This window comes from Zonotrichia leucophrys, chromosome 23 (assembly GCF_028769735.1).
Source record: "Zonotrichia leucophrys gambelii isolate GWCS_2022_RI chromosome 23, RI_Zleu_2.0, whole genome shotgun sequence".
Classification (NCBI taxonomy): Eukaryota; Metazoa; Chordata; class Aves; order Passeriformes; family Passerellidae; genus Zonotrichia; species Zonotrichia leucophrys.
This window is the reverse complement of record NC_088192.1, coordinates 1,103,989-1,123,429: the sequence shown is the minus strand read 5'-3', so window position 1 is coordinate 1,123,429 and position 19,441 is coordinate 1,103,989. Positions and strand designations below refer to the sequence as shown.

Genomic DNA, 19,441 nt, shown 5'->3' with positions numbered 1-19,441 from the left:
GCAGGCAGGAGTGAGACACGATGGGGGGGTGAGAACGAGGGGTGGAAGCTTTTCTTTTTCCCTTTGTTTTAAGGCTTGTATCAACTTGCCTGGCAAAATCCTCTGCTGCCTTCCAAATCCAGTCACCGTGAGTCACGGCTGAGCCCATCCTCGGCTCCTCATTGCAACACGGATGGATGACAGAAACCATCCAGCAAGAGGGCTTGAATCCCTGATGAGTTTTGTTCTATTGCACAAACCTCTTCCCCGGGTGCAGGGGAGTTGCTGCAGAGGTGTTGCCTGGGTGGGATTCCTGCAGCCCCTTCCCAAAGCCCCCAAACACAGAAAGGTTATCCCGCAGCTCAGCCCTGCTCCTGACAGACCCAGAGCACTGCAAGGGCACCCTGAGCCAGGAGATTTAGGGAATATTTTGGTACCTAAAGTTAGGGGGGTTAAGGTTCATTTTTTAAGAGGGAAGACAAAAAAATCTGCTCGTGGTTCTGGAGTGAGTGGCTGAGAGGAGGTGAGGAGAGGCAGGAAAGGGTTTTCCTGTCAGTACAACTACCACGGAGGAACGAGAAGAAACTTTCTCCTTCCCTAATTCATTCCTTTACAAACACATGTATTTTGAGTGTATTTATATCTAAAGAAACAGCAAAGGACGAACCAGCCCCCAGCTCCGTAGAAATGACAGCTCCTTGGCACGGCAGGCATGGAACCCATGCACCGACCTGAAACTCATTATTATCCCCGAGATGAATCCCCGATCCCGCCCCTTTCTGCTCTCCCCGGGGGCCTTTCCGTGGCCCCGGCAGGGACAGGGTTACACTGCACCTGTCTGGGTGTACCTGTCCCAGGGCACCTGTCCCGGCAGCCAATCCCGGCACGGCCGCCCCACCTGTGCGAGCGCTGCCATAAATCAAACACCTGGCAGGGAATGTCTGTGTGAGCGGCACAGAGCAGCGCTGCCGAGACACCGCGGCGATGTCCAATGAGCTGGAGTAAGTGAAGCCTTTTTCCCTTCTCCTGTTTGGGGGAAATTCCTAAGGAGCTGAAGTGTGAGCCTTTTTCCCTTCTCCTGTTTGGGGGAAATTCCTAAGGAGCTGAAGTGTGAGCCTTTATCCCCTTCTGCTTTGGGGAAATGTCCCATGAGCTGCAGTAAGTGTGAGCCCTTTTCCCTTCTCCTGTTTGGGGGAAATTCCTAAGGAGCTGAAGTGTGAGCCTTTATCCCCTCTCCTCTGCCTCAATGCCCAGTGAGCTGGATACGTGAGCCTTTCCCCTTGTCTGCTTTGGGGAAATTCGTAATGAGCTGAAGTGTGAGCCCTTATCCCTTCTCCTGTTTGGGGAAATTCCTAACGAGCCTTTATCCCCTCTCCTCTGCCTCAATGCCCAGTGAGCTGGATAAGTGTGAGCCTTTCCCCTTTTCTGCTTTGGGGAAATTCTCAATGAGCTGCAGTAAGTGTGAGCCCTTTTCCCTTCTCCTGTTTTGGTGAAATCCCCCATGAGCTGGATAAGCGTGAGCCTTTATCCCTTGTCTGCTTTGGGGAAATTCCTAACGAGCCTTTATCCCCTCTCCTCTGCCTCAATGCCATTGAGCTGGATGTGTGAGCCTTTTCTGCTTTGGGGAAATGTCCCATGAGCTGCAGTTCCTTCTCCCCTCTGCCTCAATGCCCAGTGAGTGCAGTGAGTGCAGCTTTTTCCCTTCTCCCCTTTTCTCGCCACCGGGGCTGGAGGGGATCCCTGGGCTGCTCCTCTGCCTGCCCAGCTGTTGGTAAAGCACTAAAGAACGGGATGGGAGCATTTTGCTGATTTTCTGTCGCCGGTGCTGCTCTGGGGAGGAATCACTTAGAATCAATCACTCCTTTTCACTTGGGACTTGTTAAAAACCACGATCCTGGTTGGTTTTTTATCCCTGGCTAAAACTGACACACGGGGTTTATGTCTAAAGGGAATCTGCTCTGCCTCTGTCCAACAAAATCTAACAGCAGCTGCAGGAATCTGGTTTAACTTTATTTATTTTGAGAAAATACCTTCCAAAGTATTTACCAGTCTCTAGTTTCTAGGGGTGGGGATTGTTGTGTGTCTTTTTTGTTGTTTTTGTTGAGGGCTTTATGATTTTTTTTGTTTGTTTGGGTGCAGGTTTTTTTTCTTTCTTTGGGTTTTTTGTTTGTTTTGGGGTTTGGGTTTTGGGTGTTTTTTTGTTGTTTGTTTGGGGTATTTTTGTTAAGTAAATTTATTCACACTATGACCCTGTCAAATAATTTAATCTTTTAAATAAGAAAAAGCTTTTAACACCTATCGATCCTGTATAACTCTTGTTTCTAATTTTGTCACCTCTGATATATTTTGGAGCTCTGGATGCTGATGGTATCAGCCCAGCACCTCTGAAATAAATGAAGGCACACAAGTGTCAGGTTGGCAGAATGTTGACAAATCCGCGTGAAGGATTTGTCTGTAAAATATTTATTGAGAAATAGCAATTACCTCTGTCTGTGCAGAGATCTGGTGCTTCCAAGGCGTTTTTTGGGAGAAAGCCGCACGCCCGAGTGTGTTTGCCAGCCTGCCAGAGCTGCTGTGTCAGCCCATCTCCTCCTAATTAAGAACCCTGCAAAGGCACGGCAGTAATTATTATTATTATTTTATGTAAATCGTGGGATCGATCTGCTCGGATCGATCGAGAATCTCTCAGTGCAGTTTTCCCTTTCGGAAGTTTTTGGGTCATTCAGAACCGGTGCTTTTTATGTTTGAGGCCGGGTTTGGCAGCGGGGAGGCGCGGAGCGTGCGATTGATGGATTTGTCGCTAATTAGGGCCGGAATTACACGGCTGCTGCCTCTGCCCGGGCAGCGCTGTTAACCCTGAGCCTGCGGGCCGGGGGAGAGCCCCGGGCGAGCCCTGGCCACGAAGCATCCTTGGGGAGCATCCTCGGGAAATTCCGCTTTATTCCAGCGGGGCTGCAGCGGCCGCAGCCCCGAGCAGAGGCCGGGGGACGTTTCGGGCCGGAGATGCCCAAAGCTCCGCAGGGAATTCCAGGGATGGAATGCTTGCAGTGGAATTCCAGGAATGGAATTGTTGCAGTGGGAATTGTCGCAGTGGTTCTGGCAGAGAAATTCTTGGGAGGAATTGCTTGGGAGGGAATGCTGGATGAAATTCCTGGCAGTGGGAATTCCTTGGCAGTGAGAAATTCTTGGCAGTAGGAATTCCTTGGGAATGGGAATTCCCGGCAGTGGGAATTCCAGGGAATGGGAATTTCATGGCAGTGGGAATTTCATGGCAGTGGGAATTCCAGGGAATGGGAATTCCTGGCAATGGGAATTCCAGGGAATGGGAATTTCATGGCAGTGGGAATTTCATGGCAGTGGGAATTCCTGGCAGTGGGAATTCTCGGCAGTGGGAATTGCTGGCAATGGGAATTTCATGGCAGTGGGAATTCCTTGGGAATGGGAATTCCTGGCAATGGGAATTCCTGGCAGTGGGAATTCTCAGCAGTAGGAATTCCTGGCAATAGGAATTCCAGGGAATGGGAATTCCTGGCAATGGGAATTGCTGGCAGTGGGAATTCCTTGGGAGTGAAATTCCTGGCAATGGGAATTGCTGGCAGTGGGAATTCCTTGGGAGTGAAATTCCTGGCAATGGGAATTCCTGGCAATGGGAATTCCAGGGAATGGGAATTTCATGGCAGTGGGAATTCCAGGCAATGGGAATTCCTGGCAATGGGAATTCCTTGGGAATGGGAATTCTCGACAGTGGGAATTCCTGGCAATGGGAATTTCATGGCAGTGGGAATTTCATGGCAGTGGGAATCCTGCATGGGAAGCGCAATGGGAATTTCATGCAGTGGGAATTCTGCATGGGAATTCCTGGCAGTGGGAATTGCTCAATGGAATTCTGCAATGGGGAATTCTCGCACTGGGTCGAGCGCCAGAGGAGCAGGGAAAGGCTCAGCCCCGTTTGCTCCCGGGGCAGGAGCTGAGCAGAGGCTGCCCAAGCCCCTCCGGGAGCCGAGGGGCTCCGAGGAGCCGCGAATTTGGGGAGAACGGCGAGGGAGCAGCCCCGGAGCGAGCCGGGCACAGCTGCCCAGATGTGCAGGAGCTCTGATATCTCCATGCCCTCGCTCAAAGCGCCACGGCCCGCACGGGCCCTTCCCACCTCCCCTTTTGGGATTTAACATTCCCAGAGAGGACTGGGAAGGGAGCAGCGGGGCATGGGAGGGGGAGATGTTTTGCCTATTCTAAAATATTCTAACTGCTGATTTCCATAGTCTTCTAAACGGAACCTGTGTCTAACTCTGCCTGCGTGGGCTGGAAGGAGTTAACCAGGAGTTACTCCCAGTTGTGGTTTTGTGGTCGAAACCATGATCGCCAGAAGCAAATTTTTGTCATGCATAAGGTGTGTTATTAAAACTTGAGTTATGCTCCTGGTGAATGAAAAGTTAAAGCCCTTTTATAAAATCCTGGCAGCAAAGCACACAAGGGATAACCGTGCTGGAGCAAGGGAGGCTGGCTCGGATTCTTTTTTTTTTTTTTTTAAGTTATGTAAAGAGAAAAAGAGATTTGTAAATTAAAGAAACAACAATCAAATAACTGCTATGCAATTCCCAACAAAGGAGTAAAAGCCCTGTGAATAAACTCCAGACTCAAAGCAGGAGTGAATCAACATTTGCTCAGTATCTCTGCTTTGATGCTTTGGGTCACATTTGGGGCTGATTGGTCCATGGGAATGGTTCCAGGGAAATTTGCAGAATAAAGAGTTCCTGGAGGAGGATTTGCTCTGGCTTGGTTCTGGCTGGGGTTGGAGCTGTTGATCAGTGTAACATCCAAAAATGCACTTGTGCCTGGATTGCACCTGCCAGCCCTTGGGATCAGCTGATTGGCAGGGACAGGGATCCTGGAATTGAGTGTGCTCAAAAAGGCAACAGCTGAAAAATGGTAATGATAAAAATGATAATAAATGAGTGGAACTTGTTATTGAACATATGATTGTATGCCATTGCTCACAGCCAAGTTCCCAAGGCTTGGAGGATCAGAAATACGGAAGAGATTGGGGTTAGATGGGGAAGAAATTCCTCCCTGGCACAGGTGCCCAGAGCAGCTGGGGCTGCCCCTGGACCCTGGCAGTGCCCAAGGCCGGGCTGGGCAGGGACAGTGCAAGGTCCCTTCCAACCCAGAGCACTGCAGGTCCTGAGGGTTCATTTCTTGTCCCTTTAGGTGTCAGTGCTGTTCTGGCTGTGGGGTGAGGCTGATCCAGCCCCAGCCTGGTCACACTCGAGTGCTGAGAGCCCCAGGGCTGGCACTGCCCCTGAACCCCCTGCTCTGCCCCCTCCTGTTCCTGCCATCCCTGCCTGGGCACCCTGAGCTCTGCAGAAATGTCTGATGTTATGGGTTCAATCAGATTTGTTTGGCAGAACCTGAATCAGGTTTGTTTTTGGCAGAGCCCTTGTGTGAAGCTCCCTGTGCCGGGGTTGGGTTTGTGTGGAGCAGCCGAGGAGAAGCTGCTGCTCCTGTGCTCCCAGGACGCTGCACCAGAGCAGGGACAGAGTGCACCCTGGAGCTGGGATTGCTCAGGTGAAAATCCCTCCAGGATGGGGAGGGACAGGGGGAGCCCAGGCTGGCTGTGCCCCTGCAGGGCCCTGGAGCTGCTGGGCAGGGCAGGGAGCTCCATGTGAGGCTCCTGTCAAGTGTCCTGCCCTGGCACAGCTTCCTGGAGCCTCTTGGGCAGCAGGATCCACCTCTGGCACCCTGAGCAGGGCAGCAGCCCCGTGCCAGGCGTGCAGCCAGGCAGGGAGGGATCAGCACAGCCCTGGCTGGGACTGAGCACTGAGCTGTGAAAGCTCCAATCTCTGCTCCTCGGAAAGCTGTGACATCCCCAGGTGACCCTGCTGCAGCCTCGGGCAGGATGTGCTGAGGGAAGCAGAGAGCCCTGAGTAAAGCTGGGCTTTGTTCTCAGCACAGACAACCCATAACAGCTGATTGCTGGCTTAAAAATCCACATTGTCTGAAAAGCAGTAAAAAAGAAACAAATTATAGTGCAGAAGTTTGTGTATTATGGCTGCCACTGGGGGGTTTTAAATCCACATCTTGTAAAAACATGATGTTTTAAAATTTCATTTTATTTAGAGGTCATGGCTGTTGGAGTTGGAGAATATACAAAAATTACCTGTGAAATGTTCCTTTTGGTGGATGAGGCACTGAGAGCCTCAGTGGGGTTTGTGTCCAGAATAACTGTACATAAAGTGTCTGTGTCTGTCCACAATGAGAACAGGAAAATGGGAGTAGTGGAGTTTTCAGCAATATTCCAGAAGTGGGAGCAGATGCTCAGGGCCTGGTTTTGTGTCTCCCTTTGGGGTCAGATACCCCTGAAACTCAGGACACCCCAAAACGGAACCTGCTGGGAATCCTCAGGTGCCTGAGCTGAGCTAGCCCTGGGCCGAGGCTGCTGAAATGCCCCTGCACAAAGGCAGGGACAGAGCCCACATTGTTCTCCAGCTGCCAGAGAAAATATCCCAGCAAATGTCCCGTGGGCAGAGCAGGTCAGGGCCAGGGGCCAGAGCCTGGGCTGTGGGGTGACACCGTGTTGTGCTTGGCACCCCAGCACTGTTTTCCATCCTTAGTCTGTGTTTGTTGTGTTTCTTTCTGTGTTGTTTTTTTTCCTGGTTCTGTCTCTGGATTTTTGCCTGGCTGTGTGAGTGGGCTGGTGACAATGCCCTCACTGCTGCCTGTGCTGTCACCTTGTCTTCAGGTGTGCTTGTTTATTAAACCTGCACAGGAATTCCAAAATCCCAGCTCAGCTGAGAGCTTTGGCCTCAGCACTGAGGGCCTTGGTGGGATTCTGTCCTCCCTGACAGGGCTCTGCAGGCCACAATCCCTGCCCTGTGCAGGGCACTGCTGATCCTGCCCCGAGCTCCTGCCTTGGGCAGCTCCAGGGTCATTCCAGGAGGGAGGGGAGGGCACTGCCCAAGCCCAGAGCCGGTGGAGCCCCCACAGGAGCTGCCTGGGCACCCTGAGCTCCTCAGGGCTGGGGCTCTGTGCTGTGCTGTGTTTGCTGCTCTGCAGGGGCTCAGTGGGATCTGCTCTGCAGGGCCAGCTCAGCCTGGCCTCAGTCAGCTGCACTGGGGAGAACAAAGGCACCAAAGCTCCCCCAGCCACCACAGAGGCAGGAGGAGTTCAAGGGCTCTTTCCTGCCCCAGCTGGACCCTGTGGGCACGTTCTCCTTTCCAGCATGGCCCTGAGTGTTTATCCATCACCAGGAGAAACTGGGGAAACAGAGATGGGCTGGGCTGGAGCGGGAGAGGGGCTGGGATCACCTTGTGTCACATCCCAGGTGTTTGGAAACAAACAAACGCTCCCTGCCCCAAACCCTGCTGTGCACGTGGCCCCAGGCCCAGCTCCAGGGCACACAGGGCACGGAGCTGCTGCTGCTCCCAGGGCTGAGTTTCCCTGGCCTGGAGAGGAGCTCTGGCCTTGCCAAACACACCAGGGAGCTTGGAACGGGCAAACAGGGCCTGGCCACGTGCAGGGGCATCACAGGCAGGAGCAAAGTAAAGTTCAGCTGTGTTTGGATCTGGATTTGGGTGACTTTCCTGCTGTGTTTGGATCTGGATTTGGGTGACTTTGCTGCTGTGTTTGGATCTGGATTTGGGTCTCTCCCTGCAGCTGTGCCTCACAGAGGCTGCTGATGGGATCTGTGTGTCCTGTAGGTCCTGATGTCAGAAAGTGCCTTGGATTTGTCACCACACCTGCTTATCTCAGACCCTGGGGAGCTGTGGTGGCCTTTGGGAGCAGGGTCAGAGCAGGGCTGATCCCAGGATGGGTGGATGGGGTGGGTGCTCCCTCAGTCCCTGCAGGGTGGGTTCTGAGGGGCTCCAGTCACACATCCCAGGGCCTGCCAGGGATCCCAGGGACTCTGGATTGGGGACAAGGTGCAATTCCTGTCACCCAGAGCAGTTCCCAGTGCGTGGAGCAGCTGCTGTGCCTCTGCAGGCCCCTGTGGGCTCTGAGCACTCCCCAGCTGTGTGTCCTGCTGTCCTGCTGTCCTGCTGTCCTGCTGTCCTGAGCTCTGCTGTCCCACTGCTGCCATCCCTGCTGGGCTCTGTGTGCCCACGCTGGGCTCTCTCCAGCTCAGGGCCCTTTGCCTTTGCTCTCTCCAGGCTGAGGCGGTGCAGGTGTCCCTGGGTGTCCCTGGGTGTCCCTGGGTGTCCCTGGGTGCCTTTTCCAGGTTTCTCCCAGCAGAGGTGAGGGGCAGAAGGGAATATTCACATAAGCAATGCTTTATTTGAGGGAGGATGAATCTCCCAGGGAATCTGGGTGTTTCTAATCTCCCGGGTGCTTTGCTGCCCCATCCTGCCCCGTGTGTTGATCCCTGCCGGTTCCCAGGTCGGAGCCGAGCTCTGTCCCTGGGGAGGACCGGGGAGCTGCGGGTCCTGCCCGGGCAGGAGAGCCGAGCCTGAGTCACTGCCGGGCCCCTGGCAGGCAGGAGGAGGAGGAGGGGGAGAAAGGCTGCGTGAGAAGCGCTAGAGAGAACGAAACCGCCCCGGCGCTGCGGGGCTGAGAGCGGGCCCGCTATGCCCGGGAGCGGTGCCAGCCCTGCCCAGCCCTGCCCGCCGGGCACGGGGCCCCGGGAGCCTCCCGAGCTGGGGTGCGGGGAGAGCAGAGGATTCCTGAGGGAAAGGGTGCAGGGACAGCAGGAACACCCTCATGGAAACAATCAGCTGTAACTCCTGAACTGCAGAGCATTCCTGAGGGAAAAGGTGCAGGGACAGCAGGAACAGCCCCCAATGGCCTCATGGAAACAATCGGCTGGAACTCCTGAACTGCAGAGGATTCCTGAGGGAAAAGGTGACAGGGACAGCAGGAACAGCCCTCATGGAAACAATCAGCTGTAACTCCTGAACTGCAGAGCATTCCTGAGGGAAAGGGTGCAGGGACAGCAGGAACAGCCCCCAATGGCCTCATGGAAACAATCGGCTGTAACTCCTGAACTGCAGAGCATTCCTGAGGGAAAGGGTGACAGGGACAGCAGGAACAGCCCTCATGGAAACAATCAGCTGGAACTCCTGAGCTGCAGAGGATTCCTGAGGGAAAGGGTGCAGGGACAGCAGGAACAGCCCCCGGTGGCCTCATGGAAACAATCATGGAAACTCCTGAGCTGCAGAGGATTCCTGAGGGAAAGGGTGACAGGGACAGCAGGAACAGCCCTCATGGAAACAATCAGCTGGAACTCCTGAGCTGCAGAGGATTCCGTGCTGCCATTTGTTTGTTAGGCAGGGGAGGCACCGGAGCAGGAGCCAAGCAGAGCTCGGGAGGCTGAGCCTGGAGCACCCCAAGCTGTCCCTGCACGGTTTAAGGTGAATTTGTGCAGGTGACAGAGCAGCCATGGGAGCTGCAGGGATGCCAGGTTCCTCCCAAGAGGAATTATTGTTCTCTGAATGATTCACTTAAAAATCTCCACCAGGACTTATTATAAACACATGGAATGGCTTAATGAAACAACATATTCCTTATAAAAATGCCATTAAACTGCAGCATTCATTGCTGTAACTCCTGAAGTTTCCTTTGCCTTTCCATGAACAAACATCAGGTGATGTCAGGGTTCAACTCCAGTCAGCTCCTGGCAACTTTGGAGATTTAAAGAGGTTTTTAAAACCTTTCTTCTAATAAAACCCAGTCTTGCCCTTCCTGGACTTTGAGGAAAAGGGAATTTCTGTCCATGGAGCTGTTATTTGATGGTGAATGGTGTGGGCAGTGGTGGTGACACAAGGTCACTGTCACAGGAAGGTGTGACAGGAGCAGGGCTGAGCAGGCTCAGCCTCTGTGGACCTGCTGGGATTCCCTCAAAGGTCGGACTCGATCTCTGGGGTCTTTTCCAACCCAAACAATTCCAGGATTCCGTGATTCCAACCTCCCAGGGAATGCACAGAGGCACTGCTGGCAGGGCTGGCTGGAGGGAAGGGAGAGATGACCAATGTTTGGGCAATTAAGTGTCTGACAGTTTATTAACATAAGATGGAGAGGCCTGGAGAAAGTGCCAGCAGTGAGGACAGGCAGGGCCTTATTTTGGTGTGTTGCTGCTCACGTAGCCCCACGAGCCTCACCTCAGTCAGGAATTCTTTAGTGGAAGGGAGGGGGTTGTGATCTGCCTGTCTGCTGAGTAAAATCACCTACAAATAACTGGGAAAAAATAATCTTAAACCATGGACTGCAGCACAGGAAAACAATGAGGTTTGGTTTCATCTGGGCACTGAGTGCCTGTGTCTGACTGGGGCTGTGCTGGCCTGGAGCTCCACATCCAAGGGAGAATTGTTCCCTTTTCCCTTGCAGTGCCCACACCTGGGGCTGGGGGAAGGAGCAGCTGAGGGGTTTGGGCTCCCTGGGCAGGACAGGGAGCTCTGGCCTGGGTTTGTGCCCAGCTACAGCAGCAGAGGGGCTGATCCCAAAGGCTCTGCGAGTCCAGGGCCAGGAGAAGATCCCTCCTCATCCCACAGAGCCCTCGGGAAGCCCTTCCTGTGTCCATGGAAAGCTCGGTGGGAAAAGCTCCTCCCTCATTCCCGCTGCCCCCAGTTTCAGATCCGTGCGCCTGATGAAGAATGACACCATGAACTTCCAGAAATTCCCCTACACCAGCGAGGACGAGGCCTGGAAAACCTACCTGGAGAACCCCCTGACTGCAGCCACCAAGGCCATGATGAGGGTGAACGGGGACGACGACAGCGTGGCCGCCCTCAGCCTGCTCTACGACTACTACATGGTGGGTGCCCTGGGCTGGCAGAACTGGGGTAAAACTGGGGTAAAACTGGGGTAAAACCGGGGCAAACCTGAGGTAAAACCGGGACAAACCTGAGGTAAAACCTGGGGCAAAGCTGGGTAAAACTGGGGCAAAACCGGGGTAAAATTGGGGTAAAACTGGGGTAAAACCGGGGCAAACCTGAGGTAAAATCTGGGGCAAAGCTGGGTAAAACTGGGGCAAAACTGGGGTAAAAGAGGTGCAGAATATGTCAAACATGTACCACCTTAGCAGGGGACCCCTCTACTGAGCTTCCCCATCTCCTGAGCCCCCCAGTTGTTTATCCAACACCACACCAGTATCCCCAGAGGTAAACTGAGGCACAGCCCAGCACTTGGAGGGAATCCAGAGCATGTGGAAAAGCTGAACCCAGGTGCCCTGAGTCTGGATTTTACCCATGAGGGCTTTGAGGGCTGGAGCAGCCTTGCAGACCCCACCAGTTCTGTTCTCCCAGTGCTGCTGGAGGATGGAGCTTTGAGAAATGTGGCTCTGATTTAGCCCTGATTGGAAGCAATAGCAATGATGTCCCCACTCACTTGGGGGCTTTGAAGGACAAGCTGCTGTGGTTGTCCAAGGTTATTTGGGAGCCCAGGGCAGAGCCCAGCTCTGCTGTTTGTTCTTCTCGTGGGGTTTTATCTGGTTTTATTAGCCAGGGCTAACTCTGCTCTGTTTCCCTTTACCAAAATCCTGCCCTAACCAAACTCTGCTCTGCCCTGTCCCAGGTGCCCAAGGAGAAGAGGATCCTGCCAGCTGGGATGGTGGCACGCAATGACCTGGCTAAGAGGTTGGCTTCAGTTCCTGCTCTCTGGGGCTGCCTCACTCTCCTGCAGCTGCTGAAGTGCAGGATGGGCTCTGAGCTTGCAGAAAATAGACATCAAAGCACGGTGTTATTACCAGCAACAGTGCAGCTCATTAACCCTGAGACACACATTAAAATTCTTTAGGCCAGGTCCCAAGCAGGGATAAATGGAGCTACACCCATTTACACAGCTGAGCATCTGTCTGGCTGTGCTCACAGGGGTTCTGCTGATTTGCAGCAGCAGAAATTGCCTTTCGTTGCTATTTTGTGACAATTGCTAAGGGCAGAAGGATTGAGCACTGAATGGCCAAATCCTGGTTCGTGCCCTGAGAGTTTCTGTTCCACTCTCCCAGGATTCTCCTCCAGTGACTCCCATTTGTCCTTTGAGGTTTTCAGATAATTGACTATTAAATTAATGCCTCATTTGCCACTGTGAGTTCAGTTCCCCTCCCTGGGTGCTGTGTACTTTGGCACTGTCAGTTTTGAACCACTTGACAGAATAAACCTCCAGTGATACTTCACCCCTTCTGAAGTAAACTGAGCTGCTTTTAGTTTTTGCTTCCTAAGTTGCTGGAGTTTGTGAATTTGTACAGTAATTGTTTTTCCTTAAAAAGGGGTATAAAAAATGAACTTTGAGCATTGATGAGCCATAAAATGACTTGTGGTGGACAGCCCACACAGCATTACATTTTTATCACCCCTGCTGCTCTGAAATGAAGGAGCAGTGGATGTGCAGCCCCAAACCACATCCAGACCAGATTCCCTGGCTCCCTGTGGTCCTCCCTGATGTGCTGAGCACTCTGGCTCTGCTGCCTGCCCTGAGAGCTGTGGGTGGAGATGCCCGGGGGCTGCCAGGGCTCCCAGGCACTGACTCAGGGTCAGCAGGCAGTGCCAGCGAGCTGGGGGTGCCCTCTCTGCCCTGCCCTGAGCCAGGACTGTCTCCAGCAGGCACTGCCACGGGATGGACTACGAGCCCGAGCTGCCCTCCTTCGATGGCTCAGCCCATCTCATGAAGCTGCTGTCGGAGAACGTCTCCATGAGCCAGGAGTTCTGCGAGCCCCCCAAGAAGAACGGCCTGAGTCTCGAGGGTGTCCCTGCTCCTCACAAGGCAGCCCTGCTCCCTCCAGGCACCAGCAAGCTGGAACCCACCCCAGACAACTTCCTGGTGGCGCCTGGGGACGTGTATGACAGCAGCTCCCTGAACTCGCTGTTCGAGAGCCTGCCCATGGCCCCGGCCCAGCAGCGCTGGCAGCCCGACAGCACCTTCAAGGAGGACCCCCAGGAGGTCAGGCTGGGCTCTGGGGGCTCTGGGCTGGTCCTGGGGCATTTCTGGGGTTTATGGTGATTTTGGAGGTCAGGCTGGGCCCTGGGGGCACTGGGCTGGTCCTGGGGCATTTCTGGGGTTTCTGTTCATTTTGGAGGTCAGGCTGGGCTTGTGGGGGCACTGAGCTCTGCTCTTGTGCTGCTCCTGGGGTTTCTGTTGAATTTGAAGTCATCTGCTGTGGTGTCTGGGAGAGGTGAATGCCCAAAGCCATGTGAGGTTTGACTCTTGGTTTGTTTGCTCGTCTGCAGACGCTGCTCTTCAGTGACATCCTCAAACCCCAGCCAGAGGCACCCTGCCCCGAGAGTTACCCCTCAGATGGAGTGAAGAGGTAACAGCAGGCCAGGGCTTTGGGATTCCAGGAGCTCTTGGCTCTTTCCTGGGGAAGGGCTGCATCCCTTTCCTGTCCCCAGTCCAGCCCTGGCAGTGACCAGAGCAATTACAGATCCTGTGCTTGTGCAGGCACCACTTGTGTCTCCCTTTTGGAGCAAGGGGCTGCCCCGTGAGCTTTTAGACCAAAGCTGGGATTGCTCTGCCCCCAGACTGGGCCAGTGCAGGGCCAGCTGCTGTCCCACCCCAGGGTGACAGCCCCTTCCTGCTTGCTGGGTGACACAGAGGGACCAGGTGGCTGCACCGTGTCCCCACAGGCCACTTGGAGTGGGGTAAATGACAGGGAAAGGAGGCTGCCAGGGCAGGAGGGTGATAATCAGCCTCCCCTAATCTAAGGTTTGGGTTCTCACTTAGCACTGTTAGTCAGCCTTGATTTTAGAGGGTGCCGCTGCCTCTCATTCCTAAAACATGAGAGGGATTTCTTCCTCCTTTCCACCCCTCTGCCAGGCTGAGCTTTGCTGCTCCAGATACCAAATCAAACCTCCCAGCAGGTAACATTATTTCACCTCCCACTTTTTATTTGCTCCTGAGTCAGCTGACTGGGTGAGTCAGCTGTCAGACGTGGGGATGTTCACACAGCCAGCAGAGGCTCCTGCTCACTGTTTATGTGTGCACTGAACTCCTCTGGCTCTCCTGGCTGCAGATAAGAGGAGCTGCCAAGCCCATCTTCAGAGATGGCATCACAGGAGGTGGAGCAGGAAAAGATGGGTTGGTGACTAAACAGGGCACTTGAAGGGTCTGAGTGAAGGCTCCTGTGCAGGTGGTGGCTTGCACAGATCCCTCCCAGCAGAAACCAGCTGTGGCCTCATGGTTTCAGTGCTCAGCTGCTGCTGAAGGCCTGAGAGCTGCTGAATTCAGGCTCTTCTTTCAGATTCCATTGCCAGCAGTGACACCTTCTCTGTGTGCCACCACCAAGCTTTTCTGTACAGATGAAAGTTGGTGCCCACCACAGTGAGGGTGTGAGCTGGGATCTGATCCCAGCTCTGCACAGCCAAGCAGGTGTTGGTGCCCTGCAGGTCCTTCTTCTACAGGGCCACTAAGGGAGAGTCCTCCTGGCTCTCCAGTTATGGGGATGGATTTGGAGCCAGGAACCTGAGGTAGATGTTGTAAAAGCCCCTTCCCAGGTCCCCATTTTTGTGTGTTTTGCTGCAGGCTGCTGGTTGAGCAATGGTTCTGTTGCCATCCACACACAAACACTGGCTGCAGTCACATCCAGGGGTTTTTAGCCAAAACTGGGGGTAAAATGAGGCTGTTGGGGCAGTGCTGCTCCCCAGGGTGTTGGGGAGGATCAGAATGTGCTGTGCTGTGTCAGGGTGTGTGAGGTGGGGAATGGAGCAGAAACTGGAGCCTGTAACCCGTGGGGTGGAGGCTCCTGGGGCTCTGTTTTGCTTTTGCAGTGAAACAGCAGCGTGTGCTTATTCATCCTTCTCTCTTTGTTCCATCCAAGTGACTTTGAATACACGCTGGGGTCACCCAAAGCCATTCACATCAAATCTGGGGACTCTCCCATGGCCTACCTCAACAAAGGACAGTTCTACCCCATCACACTGCGGACAGCTGGAGACAGCAAATGTTTGCACTTGTCCTCAAATAAAGTGAAGGTAAGAGGCACAGACAGGCTGACAGCTCTGCTGACAGCTCTGGAATGGGACATGCAGCAGCTCCTCTGGCCTGGGAACGGAGCTGAACGTGAGCAGGAATGGCTTTGTGGCTCCTGTTGGCTTAAAGGGGTGAATGGGGTGGATTCAGTCCCCCAGGATAATCCTCTGCTGCCCTGCAGAGCCTCCCTGGCAGCTGGAACCTGTCACAGGAGCTCAGGGATGCACAAAGGGCCTGTGGGGGCCCTGCTGGGAGCAGCTCTGAGCCAGGGACAGGGTCCCCATCCTGCTCCTGGGATGTGTGGCCAGGCCAAGGAGCAGCCCCCGAGATCAGTGTGCCAAATGGCTGAGCCCAAATCCCTTCCCTTGCCCTCTTCAGCTTCCCCAGCACAAAACTTCAGGTTGCATGTGGCTCTGAGGGCAGTGCAGGATGGAAGGGTCAGGATGCACTGACCTGCTCTGTGCTGGGTTAGAGGGGCACTGATCACTGCTCTGTGCTGGTCAGGGGGCACTGATCACTGCTGTGCCCTGAGCTGCCTGTGCTGGCTGTGTTGCAGAGCGTGGTGATGATTGTGTTTGACAATGAGAAGATCCCCACGGAGCAGCTGAAGTTCTGGAAGCACTGGCACTCCCGGCAGCCCACGGCCAAGCAGAGAGTCATCGACGTGGGTACGAGGGGCTGCCACACCTGGGGGCTGGGCAGCTTCTGCCTCCTCTTCAGGGCCTCCCTGGCTCTGGGAGTCAGCCAGGGCAGGCTTTGGGGCAGGAGGCCCCGGGGATGTCACCCCTGTCAGCCCCAGTGCTAACTGCTGTCCCCTCCTTGCAGCTGACTGCAAGGAGAACTTCAACACGGTGCAGAACATCGAGGAGCTGGCCTACAACGCCCTGTCCTTCGTGTGGAACATCCACGAGGAAGCCAAGGTACCAACTGCCCTGCAGGGAGCTGGGAATGGTCCTCAGCAAAGCTGCAGCTCCCTCCTGAGAGCCCAGCCCTGCCCAGAGCTCTGCAGAGCCCCTGCAGTGTTTGCCTGGCAGGACAGCAGTGCCGTGCTCAGAGTGCTCCAGCACTGCCATGAGCTAACAAACACTCTGGGTACACCCAGCCTGGCTCAGGGATGTTTTCTTAGTGCTGATGGATAACTCTGAAGAAAAGGTTTTGCAGCAATTCAGGGCTCTGCTCACATGTACCTGTTTAAATAAGCCCCAGCTGAGGGAACAAAGAGCCCCCTTGGCAGCAGGGGGATGCAGACAGACTGACCACCCCAGGGGGATGCAGACAGACTGACCACCCCAGGGGGATGCAGACAGACTGACCACCCCAGGGAGATGCAGACAGACTGACCACCCCAGGGGGATGCAGACAGACTGACCACCCTTCTGTGGGATGTGGGATGGGGAAGGGAGCCAGGCAGGTCACAGATCCCTTTTCACCCTAAAACCAGCAGAGTTCATTACAGCAAAGCCTTTGCAGCTCTGCTGTCTCTTCTGCATCTCAGACTCTCTCATTAACACTTTGTATCTAGTGGGGATTGAAAACAGATGAAGTAACTAAGAAAAAAAACCAAAAGCATAAATAGCCCAAGTCTCTGAAGCTTGGGAAAACCCTGCCTGGCTTTGGGATCTCAATAAGCCCAAAGGCAACCAGGGGCTTTTACAACCCAAGAGGTTAACAAAAGTCTTCAAGGCAGAGCTGTCAGAAATGGAAATATGTCAGGTATGTGGCAAGCCCTGGGGGCATCTCAGCAAAACTGGATTTAACTCTTAGCAGAAACTCTGCTCACTCACTGGCCTGGGGCAGGGAGAGGTGAGAGAGCTGGGAGTGAGGCAGGAGGGGTCAGGGGCTGGAACAGGAGGGCTCAGGTGTTTGGGTATTTGGGGGTTTGGGTTGGCCATGGCACCTCTTACTGCTCTCTCCAATTAAACTTTACCCCCCAGAGAAGAGGTTTTCTTTCCTAAGAACGGACTGGAGCTGACATTGGGTTTCAGGGCTGAAATCCTCAGCTGAAGGAGCTCTGGGAGCTTCTCCACCTGCAAATCTGTCCCCAGGGTCTGGGGGAATTCCAGGGTCACACCAATGAATTGGCAGTTTGGAGATAGAATTTGGATTAAGCTGTGCTCAGCTTTCCTTCCAGAGTTCCCCCTGGAGTGAACTCCCTCCTGGTGATAAAAGAGCCCAGTGTGGGATGAATATTTATTTATTTAAGCAGCACTGCTGGGCAATTCCTGAGGCTGCAGCCTTGCCCTCCTCCCTTCCTGCAGGGCTTTGCTGTCTGAGGGTCCCTTTCAAATGAGAGATCAGAAATAGCAGCAAGAACATCCCCAGGCAGGATTTGGGGAGGGGGGAGGCTGAGTGAAAGGGCTGGAAGAGCTGTGGGGGAGAGGCTCAGGTGGAATCCACCTGCCCTGGGAGGGCTGAGCAGCCTCAGCAGCTCTTTGGCCCCTCCTGAGGAGGTGTCCAGCAGCAGCAAGGCTGTCCCTGTTTGCAGGTGTTCATCGGGGTGAACTGCCTGAGCACAGACTTCTCCTCTCAGAAGGGGGTCAAGGGGGTGCCCCTGAACCTGCAGATCGACACCTACGACTGCGGCAGCGGCAGCAGCCAGCTGGTGCACAGGGCTGTGTGCCAGATCAAGATCTTCTGTGACAAGGTACAGCTCTGCTCCCTCCATCCCAAAGCACAGCTGGCCCAGGAGTGACCCCAGAGAGGCTGGGGGAGCCCAGAGCAGCCCAGAGCCCTGACTGTGCTCACAATAAACTCTGTTTCTGACCAGTTGTTAAATATCAAAAGAGATGAGAGTTTCCTTGGAGGTTCTTCCCCAATCTCAGATATCTTCCCATGGAAAAATTTCTCACAGCTATTCTTGCCTGTGTGTTTCATTTTTAGAAGCAAATTTTATTTTCATTTTTCTGAGTGTCAGAGAGTCTTGGCTTGGGCTGGGGAAGGTCCCTGAGTTAAGGCTGCCCTCACCTCCATGTGTCACACCCCAGAGGTGGCCATGGAACCAATGTTGGAAATGTCACTGTCCTAAATTTCACTGGATCTTCCCACAGGGAGCAGAGAGGAAAATGAGGGATGATGAAAGGAAACAGTTCAGAAGGAAAGGAAAATGCCTGGACTCCAACAACAATGGTGAGTTCCTGTGTGTGCTCCCTCTGCGATCCCTGCCTGTCGCCTTCCATGGACGTGGCTGTCCCCAGGCCCGCTGCCCTCAGGCCCTCGCTGGGCTCCTTCCCCTCCCAAAGCCCTCAGGGCACCCCCGGCCGCTGGCGATGGTTCTGGGCTGCCCTGGAGGTGCTGCAGGAGCTCCCCCGTTCCAGAGCGAGGGGCCGAGATGAACTGGACTCTCCGTCTGTAGGTCTCAAAGGCTGTTTGCTCTCTGGCTTCAGAGGGAACGAGATCACCTTCCTGCGGCCCGAGAGCGACCTGGAGACGCAGCCCGTGCTCTTCATCCCCAACGTGCATTTCTCCGCCCCCCAGAGGTGTGGCTCGGTGAGTGCCCCGGCCTGGGCAAAAAGCCCCAGCCCAGCCCAGCTCTGTGGGACTGAGGCGAACTCCAGTGCTGAGGGCCTGGCCGTGCAGCAGTGCAGGGTGGGAGAACCTCTGCAGGTGTTCCTGTGCTTTACACATTTGCACAGGACTGCAGGGGGAACAAAACCAGCAATAGAAAATAAATTATAGCAAAATGAGAGCATCTCAGTCCCTGTGTGGGTGGGACATCCCCCCACTGTGCTCTGTCCTGTGGCCTTCAGAGCTCCTCAGCATTCCCTGCCTCAGTTTGTCAAAACCAGGGAATCTGGGGAAGTTCTTTACATCAAATTTCACTTGATCTAAGAAACAGATCTTTGGGTTTAATTGTGTGGGAAAACTGATGGGTCAGGAGGAGGGAAATCACATTTAAAGTGTGCCCAAGCTGCCTCCCCAGCCCGTCCAGCACACAGTGATGTGTGCACACTCACAGATCCGTTTCCTTTGCATTCCAGGTGCTCCCTCCTGCTGTTCCCAACTCTGCAAACAGGTGAGGATGCACAGGGTGCATTTCCCACCCAGCAGCTGCTCTGTTCCTTTGGGAATGTCAGGGCTGTTGGATACCCCAGGGCAGGACAACTCAGCTCAGAGTGTCCCTGATGCCCTGAGAGTCAGAACATGAGTTAATCCTGGTCCTGGCAGGGACCCAGGGCTGCAGGAACATGGACACATTTCTGTCCCTGTCACTCCAACACGAGCTGCTCCCTGATTGTCCTGCTGCTCTCATGGAGACAATTCTGAAAGGGAGAATAAAACATCACAACTGGCACTGAGGGGCTCAAACACCCAGAGGCTGGAAAATAAACTGGAATGAAGTGGGATCACACTTGAAAAGCAGAATCCCCCCCAGCCTGGGCCCTCTGTGTGGGGATTCCAGTGCCCCACAGGAGGTGCAGGAGGATTTTGGGTTTGGTGACCCCAAACCTCTGCAGGCCCTCTCTGAGCTGTCCTGTGCTGCTGTAATTACAAACCAACAGTTAATTGCTGGCTGGCTGTGGGAGTGAGTGGCTGTTCAGGCAGAGGCTGGGCAGCTGCAGGGGTTTGTGTCCTCCTG

The 19,441-nt window shown here is 54.3% G+C and overlaps 1 protein-coding gene across 3 annotated transcripts in view; it reads left to right on the top strand.

Moving 5' to 3' along the window:
• The first annotated feature begins 924 nt into the window (after positions 1 to 924).
• GRHL3 (grainyhead like transcription factor 3) overlaps positions 925 to 19,441 on the top strand; it is a 32,448-nt gene continuing 13,931 nt past the window's right edge. For 2 of the 3 annotated variants that reach the window (XM_064731332.1, XM_064731331.1), the window contains exons 1-12: positions 925 to 980; positions 10,534 to 10,720; positions 11,479 to 11,540; positions 12,501 to 12,840; positions 13,128 to 13,207; positions 14,714 to 14,867; positions 15,422 to 15,533; positions 15,691 to 15,785; positions 17,351 to 17,509; positions 17,913 to 17,991; positions 18,218 to 18,351; positions 18,843 to 18,877. In XM_064731332.1, coding sequence (XP_064587402.1) covers positions 964 to 980; positions 10,534 to 10,720; positions 11,479 to 11,540; positions 12,501 to 12,840; positions 13,128 to 13,207; positions 14,714 to 14,867; positions 15,422 to 15,533; positions 15,691 to 15,785; positions 17,351 to 17,509; positions 17,913 to 17,991; positions 18,218 to 18,351; positions 18,843 to 18,877 — 1,454 coding nt within the window. In that variant the 5' untranslated portion in view covers positions 925 to 963. The remainder of the gene's footprint in view (positions 981 to 10,533; positions 10,721 to 11,478; positions 11,541 to 12,500; positions 12,841 to 13,127; positions 13,208 to 14,713; positions 14,868 to 15,421; positions 15,534 to 15,690; positions 15,786 to 17,350; positions 17,510 to 17,912; positions 17,992 to 18,217; positions 18,352 to 18,842; positions 18,878 to 19,441) is intronic. The other variant, XM_064731333.1, reaches the window with a different exon arrangement.